The 24,195-nt window shown below is 44.8% G+C and overlaps 3 protein-coding genes across 3 annotated transcripts in view; 1 reads left to right on the top strand and 2 right to left on the bottom strand.

Moving 5' to 3' along the window:
• Nucleotides 1-1,514: 1,514 nt before the first annotated feature.
• Nucleotides 1,515-16,813, bottom strand: FCMR (Fc mu receptor). The gene is made up of 7 exons (XM_065404161.1): nt 16,707-16,813; nt 14,599-14,931; nt 14,158-14,262; nt 10,947-11,154; nt 10,647-10,765; nt 9,266-9,427; nt 1,515-2,285 (listed from the first exon to the last, which is right to left on the bottom strand). Exons 1-7 carry the CDS (start codon nt 16,741-16,743, stop codon nt 2,239-2,241), a joined length of 1,011 nt encoding a protein of 336 aa, XP_065260233.1. The 5' UTR covers nt 16,744-16,813; the 3' UTR covers nt 1,515-2,238.
• A 548-nt stretch (nt 16,814-17,361) lies between these two features.
• On the top strand, nt 17,362-17,630 carry LOC135878539 (small nuclear ribonucleoprotein F-like). The gene has a single exon (XM_065404237.1). It carries the CDS (start codon nt 17,376-17,378, stop codon nt 17,628-17,630), a length of 255 nt encoding a protein of 84 aa, XP_065260309.1. The 5' UTR covers nt 17,362-17,375.
• A 3,898-nt stretch (nt 17,631-21,528) lies between these two features.
• PIGR (polymeric immunoglobulin receptor) overlaps nt 21,529-24,195 on the bottom strand; it is a 41,751-nt gene continuing 39,084 nt past the window's right edge. Inside the window, exons 17-18 of the mRNA XM_065403422.1 lie at nt 23,033-23,091; nt 21,529-21,606 (exon numbers count right to left, since the gene is read on the bottom strand). Of these exons, the coding sequence (XP_065259494.1) occupies nt 21,529-21,606; nt 23,033-23,091 (137 nt within the window). The remainder of the gene's footprint in view (nt 21,607-23,032; nt 23,092-24,195) is intronic.

Below are 24,195 nucleotides of genomic sequence, written 5' to 3' on the forward strand. Positions count from 1 at the left end.
TAACCCTTACTGCCCTGAATGGTCCTGTTAATTTGAATGAGACTGTTTCTCCGAGTACAAGATCAGGCACCACACTTTCCAGCTCAAGTGGCCTTATTCTCCTTTCACTTACATCCATGTAGGTCAGGAGAAACCCCACGGTAGTAGATGGAGATGTGTATCTATATATCTGGGGTGAAATCCTGGCTGTACTGAAGTCAAATGGGAGTTTTGCCATTGGCTTTGAAAGGGGCCAGGACTTCACTTCTGGTGTCAGTGAGATGAGAATTAGTCCCAAGAGGTTTAGATAAACGTAGATAAGTATTCACCCAAAGCGGAACCTTTTGAGATTCCCACATCACATTATGCACAGGTATAAGTGACAAGAGCTTATCAGACACTAACTTGTAAAGTATCTTAGAACTAAAACTACATTTCCATCATAACACTCATTTGAGATCTCTAATGAAAGGTGCTTTGCAAGTTCCAAATGTTATTTATTTTAAATAAGCTCTATTTAAATAATCTGTTTTATTTAAGATGTATTTATAATAAAATGTATTTAAGGTGTATCTGTTCTTGTATAACTAATATGGCATGATCGTATTGTCTGTTATTCAGTATGTACATATTGTACAAGCTACTAGCAGTGAATAATGTCATTGAGAAACTGACATCAGGTGTAATGACATATTTGTTCTTGCAATATTTTAAATGTCTAACTGTATTTAAGATGTATGGTCAAAGTTCTTTGCTTTTTCGCAGCTAATAAAAGTTTAATAGTTCATTTCAAAACAGATGTAGTTCATTTCTTTCTTACAGATGTTAGGGGAAGGGCAGCATCTGAGAAGGGGGAGAGGGCCTGTATTGTCCTCCTGTCTTCAGAACAGACAGGACTTAGCCACAAGAAATATAAGGAGGATTACTTATTGACGCTACTGGACACAGATGGGCCCTGTGGTTGTCTTTCGCTCCCAGACTAACACAGCCCATTCTGTCCAGTGTACCCATGTGGGTGTCATACTAAGTCCTGGCCAGGAATCCGAAGTCATGGAAGGGAATGGTGACTAGAGAACAGGATCCAGTACCACTGTGAAGGTCACTGTGAAGTAGTCTGGGATGATACCTTCTGCCTGGACCGTAGCAGTATAAGCTCCCCCACCCCACCACACTAGTAGGGGTATACACGGAGGGACCTCTCTAGGCCTGTGATGTTAGTTTAGGGTCTGACTCTGATTTCACTTATACTGCTATAAATGAAAAATGACACCCCCCTGAGTGAGGTAATATCTTCTATTGGACCAATTTCTGCTGGTAGAAGGTACAAGCTACACAGAGTTCTTCTTTAGACCTGGGGAAGGAAGCGGAGTGTTGGAACTGAATATAAATTGGGACAGATTGTTAAGCAGAAAGGGTAACACATTGGAATTAAACATAACTTCACTAATGTCAATGGATTTACATCAGTGTTAAATTGGGATCAGGCCCAGAGTCTCAATAACAATAAGCACTCCCTAAACATTTCTCCAAAACATTTTTATTTATTTGAATGAAAAACGTGTATAAAGTATTTGGAAAGGAAAAAAAACAAACTCTGTTTTCCAGCCAGTTTCATAGCTGATCAGAAATTTAGCACCAAAAATGCATTTGATGAAACACGAGAAATTTTTGCAAAACAATTCTCCTTCTTCTTTTTCTGTGCACCGGATTACCAACTATATTCACCTAGTTCAAGCTGACAATGAAGATGAACTTTAATGCTATATCAAAATGCCAATGAAATCCATTCTTGTGCAAAGAGCATAAAATTGAGACAACACTTCAGTCTATTAACCTAATTTGAGGATTTAAGTGGTGCTTTGGTCCTGCACTGGCCCTCTGCATAGGAGAAATCTTCATCCACAATCAATAAATATTGAGGGGAAAAGTTTACCTCTGCTTTTAATGTTTACCTGAACCTGCGTGTTTTGGCAACCATCTGTACAGACCAAGCTCTGCAAAGCAAGACCAAGATCTGCAGAGCAAACTAGAAAAATCACATTTAAACAACCACAGCAAATCCATTGTACCTTTGTAAACTTAGCATTAGCACTTTGTGTGGAGAAAGCATGTAGAGCAGCTTCTGCAGAGCAGCGTGGTCACAGCATCAAAGTAATGCTTTGACATGTAGGGTTCAGGTACTGATTGGAGGCGGCTTTGTGTGTGCCTCAAGTCCTTCCTCAGCTGTGCCTGGTGACCGATGTGCAGTCACAGCAGCTCTTATAAGTCAACTCTGCAGTGATATGAGTCACGCGGTACATGAGAACCTAGGAAAAAACCATAGACAGTAGGTGGTAATGAGACAAGTGTCTTTTTTATAAAATATTACATCTAGCAATGGGTCTAGGGTAATGCAGTGGTATGAGGCAGGGAGGAATACTGTGACTACCTACTCAGCTCCGTTATGACTAGATGTAGTGGAATAGATTCTCAGCCTTTTGCACTGCAGACTCCTGTAAGCAGGGAAGGGTTATACTGGTAAAGTCACCACAAAAGGGGTTGCATGGACAGAAGGGGGTGTGAGGGAAGGTACTGAGATTCAGCGGGACAGGGTGCTCCAGGATGGGCAGGAGAATCCTGGGGGTTCCTCCCTGGACTGATCCCAGGTGCCAAGGTACTGCTCCAGCTCCTTTGGATCCCACGCCCTTCTTCCCAGCCCAATCCCAGGCCCCAAGGCAGATGCTCCAGCCCCTCTGGGTCCTGCTCTGATCTCTGTGCCCCTCTCTGGGGGTGAGTTTATGCAGGAATGGATCCCTGCCAGTTTCCACTGCCCCTGAGAGGGGTTATAGAGGTAAAACTATTTTGGCCAAAAAAAAAAAAAAAAAATCACACCTCTTGTCAATGTAGTTATGTCATAAAACGTGTAAGTGTAGCACAGGCCTTAGTGACTTAGGACCACAGGCAGAGATGGCCACTGACTATTTTAAAAGGCATTACGAGGGAGCACATCTTACTGCCATGTGTGACTTTGAAACTCTTCCTCACAAAATCCCACTGACATCCAGCGGAACCAGTGTGCCTAAGTGACCTAGGTGCTTCTGAAAATCCTGCCTTTAGGGTTGATGGAGCCTGAGCTTATTCCCTAGTTGTTGTTTTTTAAAGTGGTCTGAGAGAACCAGGACAACTGTGTATTGTAGTGGGAACACAGTCTAATGAGTTAATCTCAAGCAACTCTTGGCTCTCAGTAAAGATTCCTGACACTAGTGTGCCTTGGCGGTTGGAAACACATAATCAGCAGCAGCAGGAGCATCATAACATTTATACATCAGTTTTTCAACAGTAGAGCTCAAAGCACTTTACAAACGAGGTCACTCATTATCCCTGTTTTACAGCTGGGGCAACTGAGGCACAGAGAGAAGAAGCGACTTGCCCAAGGTCACCCAGTAGACCAGTGACAGAGCTGGGAATAGAACAGAAGTCTCCTGCATCCCAGTCCAGTGCTCTAACCCATAGGCACATTGCCTCCCTGCCAAGATAATGTAACTATTACAGGGTTTTGCAAACTTGGAAATATCCACTGAATGTCTGAGTAGCCAAGCCTGCAAAGAAAAAAAAAAATGACGACACAAATTACCACTCCCCAAGCGAATTTAACTGCATTTTTCCAGCTTGCCTCACAATTTTCTGAAAAGGCAGGTCTCTCACCTGTTTCATCAATGCCTAAAAAGCCAGTTATCTGGCACCTTCTTTCAATTATTGCCAGCAAAAAATGCTGAGTCTTGTACGTTATGCAAGTGCTGTGCATTTCCCAAATGAAAGCATTTCCTGCTGTGTCTGTTCATAGCATCACTACCTGAACATGTATCCAGCTTGACTGGGACAAAAGAATAAAGGAATAGGGTGTGTAATACAGAGCCTGCCCTGTTGAGTAGGGACTATTATACCCCTGCCTGTAAACTAACATTGAAAATATCCATGGTCACAATCTTTACGGTGATCATTATCTATCCATGCCACTATGTCTTTCAGCGCTAATGTAGCACTCCTATATTTATGGGTCAGTTATATTAATTGAGGTCATTATTTTATTACAATTTTCTAGCTTTGCTATTTAATAGTTTACCACACACGGACGCCTACTTCGGGCATTCCAAGGGGCTATATGAAGAGGATGACATTTAAAAAGAGAAACTGAGTCTGAGTATCGGGAAAATGGCCTCACTGGGAGATCTATTAGGCAGTGGAATAGCTTAAGAAAAGATAACATTCTTGTCATTGGGGATATTTAAACAAGACTAGAAAAATTCTTTAAAAATGTACCCTGTGCTAGCCAATAAGTATCCTGTGCCAGAACTAGGTAACCAAGCTATCCCTAATTTCCATGATACAGATCCGCGCCTCAGTTTCCCCACTGAGTTCCTTTGTAAAGTGCATTGAGATCTACAGATGAAAAGCCCTATGTAAGGACTAGGAATTATACCCACTGAGACATTGCTCTGACTAGCGGCCTGAAAAATGGCAGCATTATAAAGGTTAAACCTGTCAGACAAAAATAAACAGTTAGTTAAGTCACATGTCTTGCAAGTTACTTCCTAGTGTTGCCGTTTATTGCGTAAGCTGAACTCACCACTGGGAAGCCATATATCATGCCAAAATTATCTCTCTTTTGTTGTTGTTGTTGATGACTGGTGAACTTTTCTCTAGAAGAGGATAATGGAACTAGTCATCCCCTAGAGAGGAAGGAGGTATAAGCATGAACCTGGCTTCCCCCCTTCTGTTACTGCCGAGAGATGAGATTTGTTAGGTCTTAGATATGTGGGGCTGGTTGCACCGAGATGGCTGGTGAGGGGAAGGCGCAGTTGGAATTACTAATGGGTCGTTTGCAGTAGTAAAGGAAAGAAAGTGCCCTTTGAGTGTTTTTGTCTCTTTGTTTCTCCCTCTCTTGCACCCTCTCCATGGGCCTGAAATACAGATTAACCCTAGCACCTCAACAAGAGGGAACGTATGTGGTGGTTAGCGCCTGGAACAAAGGATCTGGAATTAGAGCCTAACGGTCTCTCCAGCCCCTTCATGCTAGGTATAATGGAAAGCAGTTCTAAAAGCCTTGATACCCATAGACATATGCTTGCTCCAGGACAGGCAGCACTGCAGAACACAGCCATAAGCCTGCCTTCTGAGGACCCCATCATAAGGCCTATTGTAGGGGACATGCAGAGGGCCGGAGGGGTATGTTGCAGTGGGAGATTTGGGGCAGCGCTGCAGCTCATAGGGCAGCCTGGGGAGGTTGCTGTAACCTAGATAGGCCTCTCCAGCCCTCAGAGCAGCCTGGCAAGGTACTAAAGCTGCCAAAAGCTTCCTTAGCCCCACTTCCCTCTGGCCTGGGAGTTCTGTGCTGTGCTTCTTAGCGGCACAGCACCAAATCTCACCCCTAGATTCTATTCTGAACGCTGCCATTGATCTCTGTGTGATCTTGGGCAAATCATTCCACCTCTCTGTGCTCCAGGTTCTCCAGCTGCAAAAAGGGGCTAATAACACGCACTGAGAGGGGAGCCTTATGTAACTGGCTTTTATATCACTGGGTCCTGGATATATGAATGCAAAGTGTTATTGTTATCCCCTTTATTAAGGAGGCATGTCCTCAGAAGGCATCCTCAGGAGTTAATCATTGTCTGCTGCAGGTGGACGTAATCTTGACAGCAGTATTAAAAGGTGGGGTTAATAGGTGTGGATTTAAATTGCATGTACTGTTGGGTGAACCCCAAAATGTTTGCAGATTCCATTTGGATAAGTGGCCAAACCTTTTGGGTCTGGAAATCAGGGCTAGAAATCTCACAAGAATCTCATGCTGTATTTCAGCTCTTCCATTGCTGCTTCCAGTTGGAATCAGTGCAGAGGCAGGAGAAGACATGAAAATTAAAGGGAGAGGTGTGGGGGAATAAAATTAACCCAACTTTTTCAACTTATTGTTAATTTAGCATTGTTGGATCAAATTCACCTCTAGTGTAACTTCAGTGGAGTTACATCAGGGATGGATTGGGCCCAAAGTATGAAAAATGTAATATACACTTTGGCTAACGAGAGGCTGGACATAGTCAATCGGATGAGCTGTATTTTTAGCCCAGTGACTGGTTTGTTAAGTTGACTCCCAGTTAATTGGATATCTGGGGCCAAATCCAGAGCCAGTATAAGTGGCTATAACTTCACTGAAATCAATGGAGTTTCACTTGATTAAGCCAGGACTCTGTTCTCTGTGAATTTGCTGTCTGATTCACCATGCAAAGTCCCATAATGCATGGCAACTTCTGTAGCTCTAATCTCCACCTCCCTGGATGGAATGGAATAGCTGCTGCAGTGATAGCAGACTGCAGTGTCCTTCATTCCAACCTCTTTTATGCGTGGAAAGGATTGCCAGGTTCCTGACATCTCTGTAGCTTCTGAGCTTCGCGATGAAATGTCATTCTCATCTAAAGGAACAGTGTGGGTGATGCAATGCAGAAACTGCGGTATGCCTTGTTGGAAAAGCTTCAGACATGGGGACGGCTTTGATGAAAGGCCAAAACATCTGGATATCATCAGGCAGCTTAAACTGACAGCTCAGGTAATTATGGATGATTTTATCAGCCTAATTATATATCAGAGAGAAATTCCTACTGAGAGGAGAGGGAGTGGTAGAGAGAGAAAGGCCTTAAAATAGACAGCTCACCTATTTATACATCTCCTGCAGTGTCCATGTTATTTCTTTCTTGTGGTGGGTGGGTCGGTCAAGGGAAATAGCTTGGCGATCTACGTTCAGCTATCTAATAACTGGATTTCCTAGCACCCCATGCTCATAGTCCTTTTGTGATAGTTCTCAACTCAAGTATGAGGCTCAGTACTGAAGTCCTGCTGAACAAAGCAACCATGTAGTAAGCAGCAACTTGCTATAATGGCTCAGAGTTGAGAGTCCAACCTGACTGCTAACACATTTCACTCTGTTTCCCTTTTCACCCCCACCAACAGCTCTTTCAGTCAACATGACCACCCAAGGTTTTTAGTTTGGGCCATCACCACAAGGTTGTCTCATCCAGATTGCTGCCTCAATAGGGTCTCATCAGGAATGTTTGATGGTCTCAGGGCTGGCCTTACGGGTGAACGCTGTGGTCAAGGAAATGCCATGGTCAAGAAGCAAGGAGTGAGGCAGGCCTGGGATGCAAAGCTGCAGACGGGAGCTTGAAGCAATGTGTGAGAGGAGACGGTTGGGCCTGGGAGCAATGGGTAGGGGGTCAGGGGCACCAAAATACAAGTTTGACCAGGGTGCCATTTTCCCTAGGGCCGGCCCTAGATGGTCTCTTGCTCACACATGTCTAGCCTGTGCACACAAGCCATAGCTGGTGCAGACCAAGTCTGCCCAGTTCCATAGTCGTGTGCCATTTGGAACACATTAGCCCAGCTCTACCAAGACTTCACTGGCTTCCTGTGTGTTTCCAACTGCTGTAACTGAGCTAGGAAGATGGTTTGCCTACCTGGCTAACAGCCTGCCTCCCTGTGGGTCATCCAGACAGGTGACATTAGCTGGGCTGCTTTTACTGTCAGCCCCCAGATCTGAAATTCTCAGTGGTGAGTCCTGGAATTTATTCCCTCTGTTGATCAAACAGAGCCTGAGTTTGCTGCCCTTCAGAGCCTGATGCAAGGTTTGTCTGTTTGCATAGGGCTTTGCCTAAGGAAGTGATTAGATAATGTAAGAAGGAGCAGAAGTCAGTCTGGGTCTGTGTTTGTTAGCATGTGTATTGCTAGTGAACACTGTATACATGTGCCCCCTAAATTAATTTAAGTTCAACATCCTGGGCTGCAGTAGCCTATTGGTTAATGCTCTGCCCTAACATGCAGGAGACCAGGCTTCATTTCCCAGGATTACCCCACAGAGGCCCTTTGGATTTGCGTCTGTTGCAGAGGCTGATCCTGTATCCGAATTGTTTGTGCTCTGCACGGTTACACTGCCTGGGTAAGCTGACAACAAAAATTACTACATGACCCCAGGAGGGGGGACCGAAGCCTGAGCCTGACTGAGCCCCGTTACCTGGGCGCGGGGGGACAAAGCCAAAGCCCAAACCCCACTGCTCCAAATGGGAGGGGGCAACACCTGAGCCCCACCATCCAGGGCAGGGGTGGGGGGCCAAAACCCAAAAGCTTCAGCAAGGAGGTGGGGAGCCTGTAACCTGAGCCCCGCCACCCAGTGCTGAAGCGCTTGGGCTTTGGCCCCGGACGGTGAGGCTCAGGCTTTGGCTTTGGCTTCATCCCCGGGTCCCAGGAAGTCTAACTTCTGCCCTGGCGACCCCATTAAAACAGGGTCATGACCCACTTTGGGGTCCCAACCCACCATTTGAGATGTTCCTGCAGTCTGTATAAACACATTGGTATCACTAGACTTGCCACTTTCATTTTCCTTAGCACTGCACTGATGCTTGTTTGTCCAGCTGCGCAACTTTACTCCAGTAATTTTTGTAAATTCATCCCCTGCCCCGGCAAACAAAAAGCAGGGAAGGGAAGGAGCAAGACCGGATTCACAAGGCTCATGCTGAACCTGGGAGCATCTTGCACTGCAGCCAAGTGCATTACTAGCACAATGGAGGTGTGTGTTACATAAGCCAAAGGGAATGGGATTGTCAGGGGTGTCTGATGGGCGTGTGGGCTGAGAGCTTTCAGGATATGATTACGGAACTGTCCTCAGTCAGTGGTGCATGTAACATGAGTAACATTAGACAATGAGGCCAATTCTGCTTTTAGCACGATAAGGGTAAGGCTGGGCCGTGTGGGAGACGGAACTTTCTTGGGGACTGGTCCAATACTGTGGAATAAACTCCTCCGGGAACTAAGGGCCTTCACAAACCTCATCACTTTTCACTCCAAGTGCAAAGTGTGTTTCTTTGACCTCACTTTCTCTAACATAAATTCACAGCAACGTGTATATTTAAAAACAAACAACAAACAAACTTAAAACCCTACCAAAACAAGACACTGCGCTGCATATGCTTCTCCCCCTGGGGAGAGGATGACAGAACAAACAACAGGTGATAGATGTTGGTCATGATGTTTAATGCACTACTGGGAGGCACCCAGATGCGTTAGCCCAGTATGTGAACCTGCATAGAATAGAATAGTGCAAAGTAAAAATCCAAAGTAAGTCAAGGGACTTCAGTGGGTTTACGCTAACATTAGACTGTTGTAAATGAGAGTAGAATCTTGCCCTCCGACATTAGTGAGCATCTGCTGTAGATTGGAAAGACGATAGGTGGAGAATTAGGGATTGAATAGTTGTGGGTGAACTTACTGTTCCTGTCAGCTCCCTCGAGCCTGCGGGGTAACACGCTGTAGATATTTTCCATTGGAATGTGCCCGTGGCCATGTTCGAGCGCACTCAACCTCTGATTTATTCCATAGGTTTCACTGGAAGCTGCTTCTCCAAAACATCCAGCCGTGTAGATTGTAATGCCTATAAATCAACGGCAGTCAGCGGGTCTCCAGGCTCAATACATTTAACATTTGTGATTTGTTATAGTCGCCCTGAAATCAACTAATGGCTGGATTTTGAGAGTGCTGAGCATATGCACCTCCCACCAGTGGAAATGTGCCATGTTAGCACCTCTGTCAATCAGACTCTAAAGCAGTTATAATAATGGTGCTTCTATAGCAACGTACAGCCAAAGATTCTGCTCACCAGACTTTACAAAATGGATGACAAGTTGCTTACACTGTCTTCACTGAAATGCAGCCTCCTCTGGGATGGAAGGCAGGCGTATAGCCACATAACACAACAATTCAGGTGAGCAAATGAAATAGGTTAAGTAAACGAAAAAGCGCGAATTGAAACTATAGGGCAATTTTATGCAGGCAGAATGTAATTAGTCAAATTAGAATTTGGCCGGGACATGGCAACTAACACTCAGGCCAGGTCTACACTACCGCGGTAGTTCGACGGCTGGCAATCGAAGTTCCGGGTTCGATTTATCGCGTCTGGTCTGGACGCGATATATCGATCCCGGAAGCGCTCGCCGTCGACTGCGGTACTCCAGCTCGGTGAGAGGAGTACCGCGGAGTCGACGGGGAGCCTGCCTGCCGCGTGTGGACCGCGTCTGAACCGCGGTAAGTTCGAACTAAGGTATGTCGACTTCAGCTACGTTATTCACGTAGCTGAAGTTGTGTACCTTAGTTCGAATTGGGGGGTAAGTGTAGACCAAGCCTGAGTCATCAGATATGGATGTTCACAACGTAGGTTTTATGTTTCAGCTGAAATTGTTTTATTGCCTATCTAGCTGTTTGGTTTGCTTGGTTTTTTCCCTAGAAATGAAGCCAGCTGACTAGTAATTTTTCCCTTGATGTGATAGGTGCAAGTGTGGTGGGTATGGCACAAGAACCAAAATAGAATAGAATAAAATATCTGTGCAAACATCAGCTATTTTCACGAGTATTCGTGAATTTGATCCACTTTACCGTTTTGCTTTTGCAGCTACCTGCAGTTTTCATAGTGAAAAATAAAAACATTATTTTCTGCAAGAGGCAAGGAATTATGTGAATTTATCCAAAGCAGAGATCAATCCTTTTCAAAGAGAACTTATAGTTCTCCGACTGTGGAAACTGTCTTGTCCTTTCTTTTTACCACAGAGTGGCAGGTACCACAGACTGGTATAAGAAGTATGTGACCTTTCTCTTACCTTTCTTCCCTCGTAGCTGTTTTCTAACAATTATCACAGAAGCCACAAGCAGCAGCATTAGCAGGAGAATTGGTATCAGGATTTGAAAGACATCATTCCTATAATTGCTTCTCAAGAGGCTGGAAAATATTGAGTCAAAGGGGGAAGTGGTTTTACTGCCAGTTCTGACATGCAGATCCACTCCTCACACAAACAGCGTGGTTGACCCGGTAATATTTGTAAGCTTGAGAGGAAATGAAATAAGCTAGGGGAGAGTTCATGCTGGAAAATCACAGATAGGGGAAAGTTTGTGGAACTCACCGATTTGTATGCCTGGGATGTGCATAGCCGATTGTCCTGGAAGTCTTTGGAATCCCCTTTGTTATACTTCCAGACGCTGCATAGGTAACAGTGCTGCCAGTGATGTCTGCAGGCGTAATTATCGTACTCTCAGGGAATTTGATGCCAGGTGCAGCATGGGAGGTATATTTTGCCCATGCTCCATTAGTCATCTGTGGTTGTGTGACTCCTGGGGGAAAGCATATTAAAATGAACTGTTGCTACATTTCCCATTCTTGAACACGTGTATCTTTTCCAATAAAGCAAGTTTCAAAGTCAAAACTAGGGATGAGTGCGAGGGGCAAATGCTAATCTCACACCTATATCAATCTGGAGACACTACATTGACTTCAGTGGAGTTACATGGATTTACACCAGGGGTTTTCAAACTGGGGGTCGGGACCCCTCAGGGGGTCATGAGGTGGTTATGTGGGGGGGTCATGAGCTGGCAGCTTCCACCCCAAATCCCGCTTTGCCTCCAGCATTTATAATGATGTTAAATATATTTAAAAGTGTTTTTAATTCATAAAGGGGGGGGGTCACACTCAGGGCACGTCTTCACTACCCGCCGATCCAGCGGGTAGCAATCGGTCTATCGGGGATCGACTTACCGCGTCTAGTGAAGACGCGATAAAATCGATCCCTGATGGCTCTACCGTCGACTCCGGAAATCCACCGCGGCAAGAGGCGGTAGCGGAGTCGACGGCGGCGCGGCAGCGGTCGACTTGCTGCCGTCCTCACAGCCAGGTAAGTCGACCTAAAATACGCCACTTCAGCTACGCTATTCACGTAGCTGAAGTTGTGTATCTTAGGTCGACCCCCCGCTGTAGTGTAGACCTAGCCTCAGAGACTTGCTGTGTGAAAGGGGTCACCAGTACAAAAGTTTGAGAATCATTGATTTACACCAGTATGAGTGAGACCCAAATTTGGCGCGGGCTTTTTGTTTTTTAAACTGTAAAGCTCTTGAGCAATATTCTGCTCTCATTTCCTCATACTGTATTCAGTAGGTGGGCATAGCTGAGGTTAGGATTTAGTCTTTGTTTGCCCTTGAGGATCAAAGATGCTAATTTTAGGACTGGAGCCAGTCACTACCTTTGAAGGATATTACTGATGATCCATGATAAATAGACATTTACTGCAAAAAATCTAGATTCTTGAACACAGCGGACATGGTTCTGCTCTCGTATAAGAGTAATTAATCATTCATCATTAATTAATAATATAATAGGCTGGAGTCTGGCTGGGAGAGAATATATGGACAGACACAATGACCTTGCCAAGTGTCTGCATTGGAGCCTCTGTGGCAAGTACAGATTTAAACGCCCTATGCAGTATTATGACTACCAAATTGAAAACCCTCTAGGGAATGAAGAGGCTAAGATTTTATGGACTCGGGCCATTGGCACAGACAGAATAGAGCAGGCAAACGGGCTGAACATAGCTGTTGTAGAAAAGAAGACAAATAAGGCGATGATAATTGATATGATCATACCAGCAAAAAAACATAAAAAAAGAAACAAGAAGAGAAGATAGCGAGGTTTGAAGCACTTTCCCATGAAGTGGAATGATTATGGGAAACTAGAACAAAGACAATCTCAGGGATTATTGGAGCAATTCCTCAGGGTATGAATGAGCAGCTCAGGAATACATTAGGAGTGCAATACATCCCGATCGGTGACCTCCAGAAGTCAGCGCTCTTAGGCACTGTGAGAATTTTAAGGCAAGTCATAGGAGAACCAGTGCATCTGAGCACCTAAAATGCAGGAATTCTGCAGAAAGTTTAACAAAACTCCTGACTACTCAAGCCAACAGAGTCAGTTTGTGGTCAGGATTTATTATGACTCCTGGGGATAAATTTTAGACAGCAGCTTTCCCCTTTTAAGCTTAAAGATCTTTTATGTTTTGAAGGCTGTTTGTTTAAAAAACAACAACCATCCCCATTGTTAATACGGAGGGATAATTAATAATAATAATTAACATACCTACCTCATTAAAAATGTACATTCTTTAGAGCTGAGAACATGTTAGAAAAGAAGTCAATATTATTATCCCCATTTTACAGCTGGGGAAGTTGAGGCACAGATGAAGTGACTAGTCCAAAGTCACCCAGCAAATCTGTGGTAGAGCTGGGAAGAGAACCAGAGCGGCAGATCTACAGCTGGCATAAATTATTATGTACCAGCTGAAGACCTGCCTCAAGTTTCCAGAGCCCCAATCCAATGCCCTATTCATTAGGCCGCACTGCCTCTCCCTTACACCCATTGTCCACAAATATGACTTCATTGATTTTAATGCAGTCACTCCACACTCCAGTCTAACTGAGAGCCAAATCAAGACTCACACTGAATATAACCATTACAGCACAGCCAGGTCCATATTGTCCTAGTGCTGGCAATACAAGCCAACAGCCCCAGGGAAAGGAATGGAGGAAACAAGCCCCAGTCCTAAAAGAACGAGAAGAAGGGATGTGTGGTACACAGCATTGTCTGGCCTTCGTGCCTGTGCACTCATACAAGGGAAGATCTAAAGCCCTATTAACTAAGATCCAGGAGCCTGGTATTCTGAATATATTAGCAGTGACAACTGCCACGTGTTTATAAATTTAGTCAGAGAGGGTAACAAAAAACTACAACAACTTGTTGAGTCCTAAGAGGCTTAATCTTGATGGGAACATTCAAAAATAAATGCCTCAGTATTTAGGATTGGTTGATGATTTTCTTTTAGAGAGGAAAGAAAATCTCACAGGGAAATCAGCAGACCGGGGCTCAGGAGATTTGAGTCTGCCACAGACTTCCTGTGTGAGCGTGGGCAAGTCACTTAGACTAACTTGGGGCTCAGATCCCCATCTGTCAAATAGAGAGGATACTTCCACCTCACAGGGAGGCTGTGAGGATAAAACCCATTAACAATTGTGAGGCGCTCTGATACCACAATGATGAGGGGGAAGCAGATAAATTCCTAGATTAGATAGACAATTATACATTAGTGAATCCAGTGCTGGTGAAAGGTGCCCTGAAAGCTACCAAACAGGCACAGCCCAGGCAGCTGTGGCATACGATTCCCACGTGCATCACCTCATTAGTGTGAACTTGAGAGATCTCCCCCACCCTAAGGGAGAGATGGGGACCAGTTAGTGCCAATTCCCTTCCCTCTCCTCCCGTGGGGCTATAGAGAGGGATGCAGCAAACCTCACCTTGAGTGTCAGCACCTTTGTTGCCAGACTCTGTTGGTACCACAATAGGTCTGTCACGTCTCAGGGGTTCAGCAGACAACATGCCCATTCTGGGTGGAGCATTCCCTGCATGGAACAGAACCAGATGTGTTCCTAGAGCACATGCTAAAAAGTCACGATCCAATTTTCATTACTAAAGCTAGACTGTAAGAGGTACTGCACAGAGTGATCATGCATCACCAGTGACACTGTACAACCAGAATGATCCTGTACAGAGTGATCACATAGCCTCAGTGGCACTGTGTCTGCAGTGATACTGTACAGAGTGATATTGGATTAGCAGTGACACCATTCCATCAGAGTGATACTGTAGCATCAGTGACATGGTACCCCTGCATGATACTGCACTGTAGAGAGAGAGAGAGAGATACTGTACAGAGTGACTATGGAGTGATCCCGTACCATTAGAAACCTTCAGCTCCACTTGGAGGGTCCTTCCACTGCCTTTGTCGTTTAGAAATCCTGTCCCACACGTGTACAGCCCCGTGTCCTCCTCTTCCAGCCTTGTGATTGTAATTTGAAATATTCCTTCCTGAGGCTCCTTGGTGATGGATATTCTATTCCTGTAATTCTCACTGATGTACGGAGTGGTGGAGATGATGGTGCCACAGGCCCCTGTTTCGAGCTCCCTGCACCAGAATTTTCGACTGGAAATGTCCTTCACAGGACACTTTATGGTGATGGATCCTCCAACCTCACCAGTCACTTGAATACGTCGTCTTGCTGCACCTGAAACTGATGACACAGAGAAAGAAGTCACAGGGCCTGAGTCACATTTATGCTAAAGGGGCGTCACACCAAGGCACTGTCTTCACTAGGCAAAAAGGTGGGTCCTGACCATGTGATAACTCACACAAGGTAAAATATGAGTGAAGACAAGGCCTTAGGCCCCTTTATAGAATCATAGACGTGTAGGACTGGAAGGGACCTCAGTAGGTCAGCTAGTCCAGTCCCCTGCGCTCAAGGCAGGACTACAAAATAACCAGACCATTCCTGACAGGTGTTTGTCTAACGGCTGTTCTTAAAAACCTCCAATGACAGAGACTCTACAAGAGTGGTGGGTAACCTGGGGCCCATCAGGGTAATCCGCTGGCGGGCTGTGAGACAGTTTATTTACATTGACCATCCGCAGGCGTGGTCGCCCTCAGCTCCCAGTGGCCGCAGTTCGCAGCATTCACTTGATCAACATTATATGTCTCTGAATGGCTAGGGTTCTGATCCTTCCACCCTGTTTGTCACTGCAGCGTCTGAGTTCCGCTAGGGCACCTGTTTGAATTCTCCTTGTATTTAAACATGAAGGTTCCCAGCTCTGGAATTCAATCCCCCTCTAGTGTAACAGTGCCCAGGTCTGTCGACCTTCAGCATATACCGCAGTGACCTTCTGTTCGATGTTTGCCTGAGGGAGGGTTGATCTGAATGGGCGGGAATTGTTTTCTGGTTTGGTAATGCCCTTTTCTGTTGGCTTTTGGGGAGTAAAGACCGATTTTCTGGCGCACAAAGTCCCAACAGGCTTCATGTAAGATCAGGCTCCATGTTTTTATTGCATGTTATTCATGTGTCCTGAGCTAAGGAAGGGAGGGCACAGTTTATAAATCAATCAATAATTCAATAAAGTAGAACCTCTGGGTATGGGCAGGGTTCCCCATCTATCTATCTGTGCAGTAATCCCTTGCTGTGATCTATTTTCCTGGGCCTAGCTTGATAAAAGTAGCAGGATAAATTCCACACATTACTACAGTGAGGAAGCTAATGGCTTGCTAACCACCAGACAACATGCTGTAGGAGTGCTTATAATTATGCACAAAATCCAGCAGTTTCTGATGCAGTATGGGAAAGAGTTGCTTCCAGATGGAAAACTTGATTGCAATATGAGTTTTGCTTGCGTAAGGATGGCTGGCTGGACTTGACCCTATGGGTAAAATCCTGGCTCCTTTGAAGTCAATACCAAAACTCTCATTGACTTCAATGGATTCAGGATTTCACCCCTATATCTTTAACATACTGGATCCAATTTACAAACATGAGTTCACTTGAAAGCTTTTAGGTGCCCAGTATCCCAATTTAGCTAACATTAAGTTAACGTTGTGTGCCCAATTAACTAACTTAGGTTTGTAAATCACTCTGCATTAGAAACAAGGCTCACATGATAAACATCTTTAAAATGAAAATGTTCTTTTGTCCTGCAGAATTAAAGCATCTCCAGCTATTCAATGTTCTTGGAAAGCCACAGAAATATTTCATGGTCCAGCGTCGAACAATTCCTGACATTTCAGGTTTACCTACCTGCCAGACCCTTCATTTCCCCCCCCCCCCAAGTTTTACAAATCACATTGGACGTTCTTGAAGGGTAAAAACCCTCTGCAATTTATGATAAAAGCAAACAGGCCCAGTAAACTGTTTAACTGTAGATGCCCCAAGTCTAAAAACAAAGCTCAAACATCTTCTTTGTTCTTACCTGCTATCTCCATTTGGACTCCCTGACGCGCTTTTTTAATCTATACAACTCTTACCTTGCAGCAAGAAAAGTAACATACTGATGAACTCCATCTTCTCCCCTTTGTAAAACAGGAGTTAGAGCACACTCAGTGATGGCTGCTTGCTTCCTGTGGTACGTATTTCCAGTAACAGAAAGGAGGAAAGCAACAAAAAGAACTCGCTATGCTTGAGGTCCTGTATCAGATCCTTTCTCGCGCTACAAATACAAATGGTATGCAAACCATAAAGGAAGTTTTATAGGAGGCTTCAAAACATATTGGACCAAATTCATCCCAGGTGTAACCCTGTTGTGAGGTTGCACCTGGACTGAATGATTTTCTTTCTTTCTTTAGATTTCTGTCTGATCTGAGCCCCACATCAAAGGGCACTCCGCCCCCACCATCCAAAGCTCTGGGTGCTTTAGACGTACAGTTAAAAACACAGGAGCTGCAAAGTAAAAACCAACCCAAAGCAGCAGCACTTGTTCCTCTTAATGTATGTCATCTGATCATCAGTCCTGTGATCAATGCAGCGTAAACCTTCCTTTACACCCTGGGCTTGTCTACACGGGGGAAAAGCCCAGAGTAGCTGCTGTGTACTAGCTAGTGTTCACTAGCTACTCTGTGTGGATGCTCTGCCTGCCTGCTAACAGTGCTGTGAGTAATTTTTGTTTTTACTGCTGCCTTGTGCCAGGCCGCGTTACCATGAGCTTGCCCCTGAACCGCAAGCCCTTCCTGAATGGGCTGAAGGGGAAGCCGGTGACGGAGAAGCTGAAGTGGGGGATGGAGTACAAGGGCTACCTGGTGTCTGTCGATGGCTACATGAACATGCAGCTTGCAAACACAGAAGAATACATAGGTGGTGCCTTGTCAGGACACCTTGGTGAAGTTTTGATAAGATGTAACAACGTCCTGTGCATCAGAGGAGTGGAAGAAGAAGATGGAGAAATGAGAGAATAAGCTTGTATATTTCTGGAAAATAAAGATGAGTTTTTCACAAAACAAACAGTGCCCTCAGCACACCCAAAGTTAAGCTGATGCACGCAAAGGCACTCTGAGTCAAAGGAAGTTGCAGCATGTGTAGACATACCTGAGCTAGCTTGGATCTTGCTAGCTCCAGTAACACCCACAAAAGCACGGGTGGCAGCATGGGCTGCGAAAGCCCATCCAGGACTCTGGATATGTATTCGAGTGACTAGCCCAAGCTGCACCCTGTGCTGCCATGGCTTTACTGCTATCGTTTTTGGAGCTAGCTAGAGATCTATTTTGGGTATGTCTACACATGCTGCAGTGACACCTCTGCAGTGTAGACATGCCCGTAGAGTCAGGCCAATTATGCTTAGCATAACCAATATGGCATGAGGTTATTTCAACCCTATTTGAACTACCGGAGTCCCAGAGTTCAGGCTGATCTTGGATGTTCCTGCTTTCATGTTCTGCTTGAGCAAGAGTGTGGGAAAGGGAGCACCAAGGGGAAGTGAGAGACACAATCCGGTGGGAAAAAACAATGAGTAAAGCTGGGGAAGACAGTGAGGGAGGGTGAAAAAACAAAGGGAAGGAGCCAAGATACAGAGAGCAAACTCTCTCTCTCTCTCCCCTGGTCCTTCGGGCTGAGGTGCATAGGGCTTGTGGAGGGAGGCAGCCTCGCTTTCCTGCTGTCCTTCTTGGAACTCTTCCATGGTTCCCGGTCTCCAGGGCTGTCCGCCTGGTACCTTTCAGCCACACATTATTAAAATAAAGACATGTAGCATCACTGACCTCCAATCAGTGCTTTCACTGAAGGAATTAATAGGGTAGGGTGACCAGATGTCCCGATTTTATAGGGACAGTCCTGATATTTGGGGCTTTGTCTTATATAGGTGCCTATTACCCCCCCAACCCTTGTCCCAATTTTTCACCCTTGCTATCTGGTCACCCTATAATAGGGTGATACATGAGTGTCCCATAGCAGGCACACCCTTCCTTTGGCCAATATGTATTTATATCCCTTTTATAGGTTGTGAGAACCCAGTCAGTGTTACTTAAAAAAAAAAACAGCCTATTTTTGCTTATAGTGTGTGGTACAGTAATATAGGAAGCGTTCATGCATCTCCGAGCAGGTGGTGTGAGGCAGGGTCTGCCCCTTTTGCTAGCTTCAGTGTTATCGCTAGCATCGTCCCCTCCTAGTAGCCGAGCAAAGCTCTCATGCTTCCTCCCAGCTCTGACAAACCACAAGGGCTTTCTCTGACGTAGGCGGGTGGCGAGGTCAGGAAATAACACTGCCTGCACTGCGGGTGTTGTCATGGAACCCTGTGGGACCGAGAACCTGTCAGAACATTTTCTTGAACATGAAGACTATGGGCCTGATTTCTTTCTTCCTGTTTACACCAGTTTCACATCATGGCAATGCCACTGACTTCAGGGCAGTGACGTCCCCTTGTTTATACTGGTGTTACTGAGAGGAGAGTCAGACCCAATAGACCTGAATCAAAGTCCATCAAAGTCATTGGAAAGACTCCCATTGACTCCAATGGACTTTGGATCAGGACCCATGTTCTAAACGTCTGAGTGGGGTTTAAAACTCTTCACTTCTCCTTTTTCTCCCACTCTGTCTCATGCCTCCTCTCCCTGAAACAGCCTCCCGCTTTCCACGTGTCAAGCACCCCCCTTCTGAAAACCCTCCATGAAACTTTCCAACATTTTCCCTTGTACCCTCTCACGTGTGAACCACCGTCCCATGTTTTGTATTTGTCTATGTTTGGTTGGAACCTCATTACGGCAAAGGCCCTATCTAATGTCTTCAGCAAAGTGAAATGTGTTCATTCACTGCTCTGTGTAAGGACAGTGCTTAGGCAGCTGATTTGCTGAGACCACCTGCTTTTCATGCTAACCAGTTTTGTCTCGTTGTTACTTTGTTCCCCTGTCTGTCTCCACCTCTTGTCTCTCCTCTTATACTCAGATCATAAGCTCTTTGAGGGACCTGACCCATGACTGTGGTCCCTAGGAGTACTGTCATAGAAATAATAGTTAACGTATAAAACTTTTAATAGTTCACAAATAAGGCAGCAAGAGAACAGGTTGGTTATAGAAGTACAAGGATCTGGCACTAACCAAAGGACTCAGACTTGTTTGTACGTTGTGCTATTTTTTATTAATTTCTCCCATGGCTTTTCCAAGTCTCAGAAGCAGCACAGAAACCAGCACACAGGGCCCCAGATGCTGCAGTGAGCATGAAATAATTCGAAATGTCCCAAACACAAGGTCTTTTTGCCCTAAACTTGCCGCCGCCCCAGCTGCCCTTCACTGAGATGAGACGGGAGCCTGTGTCAATAGATTGCTGGCTGGTCAGGTGTGTTTTCTGTACCAAACGCTATGGAATGAGGAAGGTCAGTATCCCTACCTCAAGATCCTAACCAGATCTTTTGGTTCTCTGGATGAAGGATTCTATTGATAGCAAGTGTGAAGCTGTTTGTTCCCTCTGCTTTAGCCCATCTCCATATCTGAGACAGCCACTGGAGTTCAATTGACAGTCAGTGCCGGTGGCCTGTTACCCTGATGATCTCAGAAGGGAGACAAGAAGGCCCAACCAGAGGGGATCCTGGCACCTAGAAGTCAGGATGGCAAGAGATAAGGGTTTAATCTGGGTCAGATTTTCTTCCTCAAACCAGCTCCTTTGCACTGTGCAAGGGGCATAAAGAAGCCAGAATCGGGCCAGATGAGAACCCCCTTGGTGAAAAGCCAGGCACCTCCATTTCCTGTGCCAGTAATCACCTATCCCTGGTGTAGGGGAATTGCTGGGGACAGGAGAGGATGGGCAGCTGAGCACAGTTGTGCTCTACCAATTCTCAGTTGGTGTACGGTTCCTTGAGGACCAATTATGTTAGTGCAGACCCTGGGAGGAACATAGGAGGGCTTGTTATGAGTGTTCTTGGGACCTAGAAGATGGACCAGCAAGAGATAAGAGTTAGATGCCAATCTTTCTAATCCCCCTGTGCTGCTGTAATTTACCTTGAGATCTTGACTGGCTCCCAGACAACCCGCATTCTTACTCCACTATAATGAGCAGATCCCAGCACAGGAGAGAATCTAGCCCTAACTGTATGTGTTACAGTATGGCATAAATGTACCTGGTATCTCCAGAGGTTTCTGGTTTTGAGTGACAAAAACTAGGAGATAACCCCAAATCCCAAGTGTTTTTTTATCCCTGGCCAGCCCCTTGCAAAAATGTGCCTCTTCCCATGGCATTCACTCCATGTGGTATCAGAAATTGAACAGAATTACTGATTTGCTAAAATACAATCAGATTCTTTATTGGCTGTGAAGAAAAAACAATTTCAGGCTACTTGTCTGCCCTACAGCTACTACCTTATAGATTAAAAAGCTCACAGGAATCAAAAGAGAGACTCACATTGTTCTAAAATATCTCCTGGTGCTTTAAAATCAAATGAGATGTGAATCTTAAATGCATCCTTAGGTCATTGCCATCCTTGGGGCTTGGTGAACTCCAAAAGGTGTGAGCTCAGCCTGAAGGAAAGCAAAGGCATTAGAGCTTTATTGATATTTCACCTCAAATCTGCTTGAAATGAGATCCTTTGCCCTAAAAAAAGAAAAAAAATCAAACTTCTGAGGGTTCAACTTCCCCAAGGCAACTTATTTTTGGCCAGAAGATTCTTATTATATCACCACTCACAACCTCATTAAAAATCTTTGAGGAACTGAAAGATCTAGATGCATTAAAATGTTTGCTTGACAGTAAGAAATAGTGCAACTTGCAGATCTGTTGTTCACTGATTCAGAACACAGGAGTGTTTTCAATCATTATTGCTTTTTCCTTGTACCATCTTCAGAAGCGATTGTACTGGGACAGTCGAGGAACTTGCTAAGCCTCTCCCTGAGCTACTTTGTTCGCTTGAAGCAGGAATGTGCTGTAAGCAATATCAGCTTCCTCCTTGGAGCCCTGAGTAAAAGAAGAGGAATCACATTATTCAGACTTCCCCAGAAGAACCAAGGAGGCAGGGTGACCAGATGTCCCGATTTTATAGGGACAGTCCTGATATTTGGGGCTTTTTCTTATATAGATGCCTATTACCTCCTACCCCCATCCCAATTTTTCACACTTGCTGTCTGGTCACCCTACAGACACTGAAGGTGCTATGCAGAGCCAATGTGTAAAGAGACCAATGTATCCAATGCGAACGAGGTACCCAACATTGCTACCACTGAGAGAATCCTTTTGTCATACTGTTGCCTACTCAAGAGGTTCAGGTCCTTTGGATCAACTTCAGAGAAGTGTCCCAAGTTTTGGAAACCTGGAATTCTTTGCAATGTGCCCTTCACTGCATTCTGTTTTAGTTCTGTTGAAACTGGCATAAGATTTGCCTGTTCTAAAGGAAGTGTCATAAGCTGCTGTATTTCCAAAATTTTCTCATATCATAAAGACTCTTTGCACTTCCCGAGTGACTTTCAGCTAAGGATCTCAAAGAAATTTACAAACCAGTGAATTCAAAGATACTAGAAGGGCATTCTTCATGAGAACTTTGGAACTTGTTCCCTATTCTCACCTTCTTGGTCCAAAATAGCCCAAATGTGGCTTTCTGGCAATGCTGCAAAAGCCTATTTATTCTCTAACGATTTGGGGGCAAGTTCCTAAAGATGTAAGGGGCTTTTCTGATGCTTTGATTTACTGGTTGGGCTCCTGGCACCATTAATTGTTAGGGCACCTAGAACTATTTGTTGTGGACTTTTTTTTAATAGTTGTTGACAGCTTGAGGAACACTAATCTGTAACTAAGCCTTACAGCACTCCGGCGGGAGGTGAGAGTACCTTTATTTCATTTTACAGTTGGTTAAAGTGACTTTCCTGCAATCACACACACAGTCAGCAGTAGACTTTGCAAAAAAACACAGGAATCCAGGCTTCTAGTTCTCCTACTAAAACCACCGTACAGCACTCCTTCCCGGCATTAGAGAACTACTTGGTTTAACAGGAAAAAACTCGAAAGCAGCTGGATCACTGTGGCAGGCTCACAGCTTCTATTGATCCAGTAAATCTGACAGTTTGGGATTTATCAGTCTCCTCACCTAGACTCAGGTTTCCAGAACAATAACACCTGCTAATATTTCCAGCTGAACTGAAACCATGAATCAAAGCTAAGTGACTGCTGTTAAGTTCTATGCTCTAATGATGTAGGTGCAGTAAAGGGTTAGAAACTCCAGTGGAGAGGCTGCAGGTGTGATTCTTAATAGGCTGCTAATTGAGAAATAGTTGACCATAAATAGGGCATACAGGGGGAAAGAGGAGCTTTTGCTGCTGATGTTCTGCTGCCTGAAAGAAAGACTAGGCTGCATGCAGCACCTTGGGTTATATATTCTAGCTGTTCTTACCCTTTTCACCTTCGGTGGTTCTTCTGCACCTTCAGCATTGCCAGGGGTAGTTATAAATTCTGAAAAGCATAGACGATGTTAGGGTATTCTGCATGGGAGATCATGCAGTGTAGGCCAAGCCCCACTTATTCAGTAGCTCCTACATGCACTAAACTGTTGCTGATGTTCAGGGTACAACTTCTTCTCTGGGATGGATGTCAGGCTGAAGCACTAGCACTATAAAGCTTTTGCAAATGCACCAACGACACCACCTTGCCCATGAACCAACTGTGCTGCACCTGCATTACGTGCTAAGCATCCCTGCGTATTGAGCCAGGGAAGCCTCTAGATTTCTAGGGGAGAACAAACATCTTTGATGTTTCTTTAAAAAAGTTTTATTTTCTGTTTCCAAAGATGACAATCACCAGTGACTCTATTGCCCACACACTGAGTTTGACGGTCTAGGTACTGGAACTTTTAGGCTTGTCATTCAAACAATAACCCCAACTACCAAAAAGATAAAAGAGATTTTAACTATTTCTTGTGACTTTAGTACTTGTGAAAGATGCTGAGATCAGAGACCAAGTCTCTATTGTTCCTATTTGTGCTTTTATATAAGAATGGCTATAGGGGGTCAGACCAATGGTCCATCTAGCCCAGTATCCTGTCTTCTGACAGTGGCTGGTGCCAGATGCTTCAGAGCGAATGAACAGAACAGGGTAATTTCAAGTGATGCACTCTGTCATCCAGTCCCGGCTTCTGGCCATTGGAGGTTTAGGGACACCTGGAGCATGAGGTTGCATCCCTGACCATCTTGGCTAATAGCCATTGATGACCCTATCCTCCATGAACTTAACTAATTCTCTTTTGAACCTAATTATACTTTTGGCCTTCACCACATCCCATGTCAACAAGTTGCCCAGGTTGACTATGTATTGTGTGACTACGTTCTTCTTTTGGTTTGTTTTAACCCTGCTATTAATTTAATTGGGTGACCCTTAATTCTAGTATGTTATGTGAAGGGGTAAATAACACATCCTTATTCAAGCAGAACTGCCCATTGTATTCAAGGTGTGGGCGTACCAAGCATGTGTATAGTGGCATTAAGATATTTTCTTTTTTACTATCTATTCCTTTTCTAATGGTTCCTAGCATTCTGTTAGCTTTTTTTTTTTGGACTGCCA

The sequence above is a fragment of the Emys orbicularis genome, chromosome 4 (genome assembly GCF_028017835.1).
Source record: "Emys orbicularis isolate rEmyOrb1 chromosome 4, rEmyOrb1.hap1, whole genome shotgun sequence".
NCBI lineage: Eukaryota > Metazoa > Chordata > Testudines > Emydidae > Emys > Emys orbicularis.